Source organism: Lethenteron reissneri, chromosome 7, assembly GCF_015708825.2.
Source record: "Lethenteron reissneri isolate LAM-NWPU_2019-01 chromosome 7, ASM1570882v1, whole genome shotgun sequence".
NCBI lineage: Eukaryota > Metazoa > Chordata > Hyperoartia > Petromyzontiformes > Petromyzontidae > Lethenteron > Lethenteron reissneri.
The window spans coordinates 10235881-10244519 of record NC_083785.1 but is presented as its reverse complement, the minus strand read 5'-3'; the positions used below and the strand labels follow the sequence as shown (position 1 = coordinate 10244519).

Genomic DNA, 8639 nt, shown 5'->3' with positions numbered 1-8639 from the left:
TGAGAATAACAGCTCTACTGTGGGTGCAAACGTCTTTAGAATTCTGGCAGCATTGCAAAAGGTAAAGTAAATAGTTTTTTTCTCCGTGAAATGTAGCATATGCCATGTCTGTTTTCTGTCGTGTTTGCAAATGTTTCTATTACCCTAGAAACACATGAACTATTATTTCATAGAATTAACTGAAATTACATGTTGCAGTAAAGACCTTATATACATTTTTTGTGCAACATCTGTTCTTCATCTTTTCATACTATAATATTAGGTTTATAATAATGTACTTATTTAACCAGGAAAGATAAACTGAGTCGTTTGACTCTCTTTCTGGATGGTCCTGCTATATTTGGTTTGCATTTTAATATGTTTTCAGACAATTAATGATTAATGTTTTTATACATATTGGAGGAAAACGGAGCACCTGGAGAAAACCCACACGTGTGAGGGGGCAACACTCTATCCCCATGCAAATGGTAACAGCGATTAGGCCACTTACTGTACTGCCTTCTCCTGGCGAGCTAGGGTATCGCACCTCCGATTGACACGGTTGGCTACGTACGGTGCAAAAGAAGTTCAACATTCATACATACCTCGACGGCCTCGGAAAGGTAGTTGTGAAATATTTGTATTATCCACCAACCCTTGCTTCCTCCATAGTCTCGGAATATAGTCATCTGTAGCCACCACCATCCAGCATTCTAAACCATGTAGAATTTTTTTTAATGTTATGCAAAGGGAGCGCATTTTGGGAATAAGTTCTGTAAAATGATAATACAATTTCAATATGCAACAATTATACAAAACTTTTTAAAAATCGCAATGCCTTCATTTAAAATAAATTATTTCCAATGTTTTCGTGGGTGGAATACGTTTTCCAAGAGAATATATATTTGCAATAATTAACACTTTGTACTTAAAATGTGTTAACTATTAGAGAAAAAACAAGGCATTATTCATAAAATACATACATAATTCATCAATCAAACACATACACTATCTTTTGCATATATTTAGCAACCCATTATCACTGAATATACATCTTAGGCACAATTAATATTAATAATATGCATTCCATTTCGATTTAAAGCTTTCGTGACTGCAGGGATTCATCTTCTTGTTTCTTTCGGTAAAGTCACGTAGAAGGGAAGTAATAAAATAATAAAAATAAAACATAATAAAACAATTCTCACGACGTTTCGGCTACAACGCAAGCAGCCGTCTTCAGGTGAAGAATGAGACACTACCAAACTAGGAGCTTATATATAAGCTGCATTGGGGGTTGAAGAGCGCCTTAACAAAAAGAATGTGCATGTGAAGAGGGATTTAGCATATTCATGGAAAATGCGTAGGCGTTGGGCGGGGGGGTGTCAAAGTCATATTATGCCCATGCATTATGCAGGATCAGCAGCAACCAAGGGGGGTGCAGGGATTAGCAGTAACAAAGGAAAGGAATGTTAATGATATGTAGCTGCAGTTACTCAACAACACGTAGAAAACTAAAGTATAAACTACATAAAAAACTAAAGTATAAACTGCATCGCACCATCAGTATACTTACTATACTCTATAATAAGCTGAGTTACTAACAGCAAGTAATACATTACAATTTTACCTCGTAAAAATTCTATAATATGCTTCCATCTAAACCTTATTCTCTTACATCACACGAGCATATACCGTACTATATACTGCCATAGATAAACCCAACATTAAATTATATACTGTATTGCTGTAAACCAACCTATATCTTATACATTTAATATCACACTATGTATTATTCTACACACCCTAATGTGTATCGAAATGGTTTATTACGTCCTTCCAATGATTGCTGAGCCAGAATCCATCTTCTCGGTTAAAGTTGTCTCTGTGTTTGTATATGTGGATCGCCTCATGAACGAATCTCTCATGATAGCCAGATGGCTTGCAGAGAACCTCTGTCTTGGAGAAGTCAATATCATGTGAGCCCACTGAGTTGTAACAGTGATCTGCCACGGCTGAGGTGTTAGTCCTACCGTGTTTCAGGTCAGCTTTATGTTCCCGGATGCGGTCCGAGACATGTCGTTTGGTTTCCCCAATGTAACTGCTACCACAGAGGCAACTTAGTTTGTAGACGCCAGGGTACTGTATGTCTGGAACCACATCTTTTACAGACGGTACCAGATCACGGATTTTATGTACTGTGTTGAATCGGACCTGGATCTTGTGTTTAATCAGGATTTTGGAGATCTTTTTTGTGACCCCAGCAATGTAGGGTAAGGTGATGGTCTTGAAAGGCTCCTCAACAGGATCCTTCTTGATGGTTGGAGTGATGGCTTTGCGGATTGTATAGTCGGAGTAACCATTTGCCTTAAGAGCTTGGCGTACGTGTTTGAGTTCACTGGAAATGTGTTCATGGTCGGAGATGCATTGGGCTCTATGATATAGAGTCTTGATGAGGGAATTCTTCTGAGATGGATGGTGGTGGGAATCCGGTTTTAGATAAGCATCCGTGTGGGTGGCTTTCCTGTAGACAGAGTGGCTCATTGAACCATCAGGTCTCCTTTTGATTAGGACATCCAAAAAGGGTAGCTTGCCATCATTTTCGACTTCCATGGTGAATCTGATGGCTGGGTGTATGGAATTGATGTGGTCGAGAAATTGGTCTAGAGCAGGCCGGCCATGTGGCCAGATGACAATTAGCTCAATTAAAAAAGAGGGATGACATTGTCATCCTCTCAGCCGACAAAGGCAATGCCACTGTCATCATGGACAAAATAGAATACAACAACAAAATTCAAGAACTACTAAACGATGGCAGCTATACAAAAATAAAAAGAGACCCCACCAACAGCCTCGTCTCCAAAACCAACAACATCATTTCTGCTTCAACCGCATTAATTGATCAGACCAAACAGTTCTCGTTGAAACCTTCTGCAGCCAGACCACCAAGATTGTACGGCTTGCCAAAGATACATAAAGAAGATACACCTCTTCGTCCCATTGTCTCTACTATCAACTCCCCCACTTACAAACTGGCTCGTTTTTTGTCCGAAATCCTACGGCCTTTCACTGGAAAAACCACCTCTGCAGTACTAAACTCTACTGACCTGGTATCGACAATCAAGGGGATTGCCCTGTCCCCAGACGACCTGCTTGTCAGTTTTGATGTGGTTTCCTTGTTCACCAAGGTACCTGTGCCTGACACCATCGCAATCATTGAAGACTTGGTTCATCAAGGACTGAATGCTGGGGTACCCCCCCTGGTGAGACACTGCTTAACCAATACATACTTCACCTGGAATGGAACCTTCTACAAGCAAATTGAGGGCACCCCAATGGGCTCCCCCCTATCTCCGGTTGTAGCCAACATCTTCATGGAGAAATTTGAGACGGACGCCATCCAGACTGCCACTCTACGCCCGACCTTATGGAAGAGGTACGTAGACGACACTTTTGTCATCTGGCCACATGGCCGGCCTGCTCTAGACCAATTTCTCGACCACATCAATTCCATACACCCAGCCATCAGATTCACCATGGAAGTCGAAAATGATGGCAAGCTACCCTTTTTGGATGTCCTAATCAAAAGGAGACCTGATGGTTCAATGAGCCACTCTGTCTACAGGAAAGCCACCCACACGGATGCTTATCTAAAACCGGATTCCCACCACCATCCATCTCAGAAGAATTCCCTCATCAAGACTCTATATCATAGAGCCCAATGCATCTCCGACCATGAACACATTTCCAGTGAACTCAAACACGTACGCCAAGCTCTTAAGGCAAATGGTTACTCCGACTATACAATCCGCAAAGCCATCACTCCAACCATCAAGAAGGATCCTGTTGAGGAGCCTTTCAAGACCATCACCTTACCCTACATTGCTGGGGTCACAAAAAAGATCTCCAAAATCCTGATTAAACACAAGATCCAGGTCCGATTCAACACAGTACATAAAATCCGTGATCTGGTACCGTCTGTAAAAGATGTGGTTCCAGACATACAGTACCCTGGCGTCTACAAACTAAGTTGCCTCTGTGGTAGCAGTTACATTGGGGAAACCAAACGACATGTCTCGGACCGCATCCGTGAACATAAAGCTGACCTGAAACACGGTAGGACTAACACCTCAGCCGTGGCAGATCACTGTTACAACTCAGTGGGCTCACATGATATTGACTTCTCCAAGACAGAGGTTCTCTGCAAGCCATCTGGCTATCATGAGAGATTCGTTCATGAGGCGATCCACATATACAAACACAGAGACAACTTTAACCGAGAAGATGGATTCTGGCTCAGCAATCATTGGAAGGACGTAATAAACCATTTCGATACACATTAGGGTGTGTAGAATAATACATAGTGTGATATTAAATGTATAAGATATAGGTTGGTTTACAGCAATACAGTATATAATTTAATGTTGGGTTTATCTATGGCAGTATATAGTACGGTATATGCTCGTGTGATGTAAGAGAATAAGGTTTAGATGGAAGCATATTATAGAATTTTTACGAGAAAAATTGTAATGTATTACTTGCTGTTAGTAACTCAGCTTATTATAGAGTATAGTAAGTATACTGATGGTGCGATGCAGTTTATACTTTAGTTTTTTATGTAGTTTATACTTTAGTTTTCTACGTGTTGTTGAGTAACTGCAGCTACATATCATTAACATTCCTTTCCTTTGTTACTGCTAATCCCTGCACCCCCCTTGGTTGCTGCTGATCCTGCATAATGCATGGGCATAATATGACTTTGACACCCCCCCGCCCAACGCCTACGCATTTTCCATGAATATGCTAAATCCCTCTTCACATGCACATTCTTTTTGTTAAGGCGCTCTTCAACCCCCAATGCAGCTTATATATAAGCTCCTAGTTTGGTAGTGTCTCATTCTTCACCTGAAGACGGCTGCTTGCGTTGTAGCCGAAACGTCGTGAGAATTGTTTTATTATGTTTTATTTTTATTATTTTATTACTTCCCTTCTACGTGACTTTACCGAAAGAAACAAGAAGAATATGCATTCCTCTTAGGATTATAAGTGTTGGTGGCAATTACTGGAAAAATATATTAAATGTATTATTTCATGGACCACAACCACCACCACAATACCATTCTAAATGAAAGTGCGGCTGATAATTACTTGAAATTTTTTTGTAAGCGAAACTCAGAATTTAAATAATAAACAGTAAATTATATGCAGAATTGGCAAGTTTATCGAATAAACTATACGTAACATCTGAATGTGGATAGAGTGAATAAAAAATAGATATATTTGCATGTTTTTGTTCGCATAATGTGATTCAAATTTTACCAACCATGTCATATTACGAGACTTACTGAAGTAACAATTTTAAATTCTCCCAGAGCTGGACATCCACGTTGTTTGAGAATGGCCTTTAGAAGCAGATGTCAAATAACGTCTGAGACCCCTTCAAGTGATCTTTTTAAAATTAAAATAAATCATTTCTGCATTGTCTATATGCAACGCCATTTCAAGATGCTGTACTAAAAATCGGGGCGTGCTTGGCACGTAGAAATGTGTGTGGAAAAGAGTTCCCCTCCAGTGTGTGTGGATACATGCATTGAAATCTAATTTATTTTCGATTGAAAACTAATTTCTCAAGAACTGCGTTTTGTGTTTAGTTTGTTGTCCTTCCCCCGCACCTCCAATTAGCACGGTTGGCTACGTACGGTGCCGAACAAGTTCAACATAAATACATTCATTTAATGTAGTTTATTTATTTATTTGCACTCACTTGTGATTTGAAAATCTCGTTTAACCACGGGCAGCTAAAAATCTGAATCAAGCCCAGGATCTCAGTGGACATCTGTGAAAAAGAGCGTTAAAGCGCATCGGATTCTTCCAGAATACATCAATATTCTGTTTATATATGTTCTGAACATTGAGCCACCTGGCCACCCTGACTGTGTGATGTTTATCTCGTAAGTCGTTTCCACCATTTCTATGACAGCATATAACGCCGCTTTATGAAACAACCGCCAATACCATACACTGTGCAAGTTGGTCATAACGTTATCAAACCAAAGCACAGTTTTTCTGAGCAAAGTTCAGAAGTGATGCTGACTAATTATCTACTCGAGGGTCTGTGCTTTAATTTAACCGTACGTCGAAGATAATTAATGGGGAACTCGCAACAGTCAATGAATACACGTGACTAGCCTTTCACCCATAACCATATCACCTCGAATGTGCTCGACCTCGCGGGATCTTGGAGGGCTGAGCCTTCGTTGTACCGTGCTTTAATGGACAATCTCTTAATTGTTTTCAGTGCATGGGACAGGCGACATAGGCTGCTGCGGGGTGACCAGCCGGGCAGCAGTCAATTGCTGTGTAGTTTACTTCATGTGCTCCCACGTTCATGCCTCCTGCCCTTCATCAAGCCACGCTGATAAGCGCTGATAAGTGTGGCATGGGGTCGGGAGGCCTGCATCCAGCAGTGGATTGGCAAAAGGGGCTTCACATGCCCATGCATCTTCAATAGAGTACCATGTTGGGCCATACTGTGAGCTGTTCAATTGGTATTTTGAGTGAATAATTTATTGTGGCTGCTCAGAATTCAGTTTAGCTCGTGAAGAAGTATTACACTCTCCTGTAATATGTATTTTTATTTTGAAGACGGAATCTGCATTCTGTATTGTATGACTGTCCCCTGCAGTATAATTCTAACATTGCAGGACTTTCTACATTGCATTTCTTTAGGAATGTTAGAATTAATCAGCTTCTGTGGCTCTTCTGAAGAGAAATTAAATGTACACACACATACACAATGTGTCATGTTTGTGTGCACGCATTTATTTGCGTTATGTTTTCTGCTTTATTTTCTAATAATTTTCTTTATCTGTAAACGGACTTCAATGAATTCATTCTTCAATTTCGCATCTACATTTCTTTAAAATTTATTTTTATTTTCATGTCTGTTGTGGCTTCAGACAATGTGCCCTCTACTCTGTTTTTTTCGGTAAAGTCACGTAGGTAGAAAAATAATAGATCACGACGTTTCGATCGCAACACAAGCAAACGTCATCAGGTGATGACGTTTCGATCGCAACACAAGCAATCCTCATCGCTTGATGATTGCTTGTGTTGCGATCGAAACGTCGTGATCTATTATTTTTCAACCTACGTGACTTTACCGAAAGAACCAAAGAGTATGGATTCCTGCAGTCACGAAAGCTTCACTTCAAGAATGTGCCCTCTGTTTTTTCTAGCATTTCCCTCCCATCTAGGTAATACGGTATCGCATACAAAATACGGACGTCTTGGAGACACGAAATTAAGGTCTGGTTTTGTTTCCTTCTTTTAAAAATATTATCAGCTACTGAATAAAGGGCCAAATCAAATGAAACACATTACAGTAAGGGAGGCAATTAGTCAGTAATCACCGCTCATTCTGGATAATTACCTCCTATTCAACAACCCTGCTTTTTTGGCAGTCCACCCACACTCGTACAAAATATGTTGTGTTTTAAGTTCACTTGCCTTGACACTTTGTTAAGTGGCCCTCCTGCTGTATTTCTGCCTTATTTACACGGAATAATCCCATGCTGAGAGCACGCACGGCACACTGACATAAACAGGCTTCCTTGCGATGCGAGTAGCATCCCACAAATTACAATTAAAAGAGTGCGTGGGCTTGATGAGGCATTGGGTGTGTGGTGTGTGGTCAGCTGATTGACATTCAGTCCTTTTTATGAAATGACTCACTTAAAATAAAAACTGTGCCCCCCCCACTCCCACCTTTGCTGGACATAATGGTGAAATAATAGCCTTTTGTTCTGCAGGTGGGGAAGGCTACATTATCAAAGCAGACGAAAGAAGAGGATGCTTTGAAGAAAAAATATTCCACAATGAGTCACATTTACCAAGTGAATAAAGGTGCCATATTTGATGTTATCTATTTGTATTACGTGTTCATGTATTATTTACACGTGAAGCGACGTACGAACAATGCTATATCAAACCAATTCTTCCATTTACTTTCATTTCCCTAAACAAAATGAATTCGGTTATGCACGTTTTTTTTTCTTCTCAAAGAGTTGTTTGCTTCTCATTATCTACTAATAGAGATACTTTTGTACGCCAATTCCAAAAGGTTCACATGTAAACGTTGATCAAATGTCCCAGGCATTAACAGATCCCGGATCCAACCAAAGTGTTTACTTGCTTAAAACAAATGTTGCTTGATAATATTGAACTGAAGAGCCAACAGTAGGCTGATATACTAAAACACGATATGGTGTATTTGTATGTGGAGCTACCTAAACGATGTATACATTTGTGCATTTACCCATAATGAGCCACAGCTGATGCATGAGTTTGGATATCTGGACACTCAATCGATGCATCTGTTATTTCTCTCTGCTCTGAAGGGTCAGATTGTCAGTCTCCTATACACTACAATATATGTGTGTCGCAAGGCAGTGTTTATGATGAATGTGGTGAGTTCAATTTCATTGTCATTTATTGAAAGATGATCCACGGCACGGGTGAGTTTGACAAACGCATTTAACATGGGCATTAAAAAACTAATTCTTCTCAATTGCATTCCGATTGTGCTTTCCATATCAAGGCATGAAAAGAGTTCCGTATGGAACTCTCAACACAGTGCATCAACCCTGTTAAAAAGTCTCTTT

The 8639-nt window shown here is 40.1% G+C and overlaps 1 protein-coding gene across 1 annotated transcript in view; it reads left to right on the top strand.

The window, feature by feature from the left end:
* LOC133358669 (PTB domain-containing engulfment adapter protein 1-like) overlaps positions 1-8639 on the top strand; it is a 28393-nt gene continuing 19754 nt past the window's right edge. The window contains exons 1-3 of the mRNA XM_061577087.1: positions 1-61; positions 7215-7284; positions 7788-7881. Coding sequence (XP_061433071.1) covers positions 7854-7881 — 28 coding nt within the window. The 5' untranslated portion in view covers positions 1-61; positions 7215-7284; positions 7788-7853. The remainder of the gene's footprint in view (positions 62-7214; positions 7285-7787; positions 7882-8639) is intronic.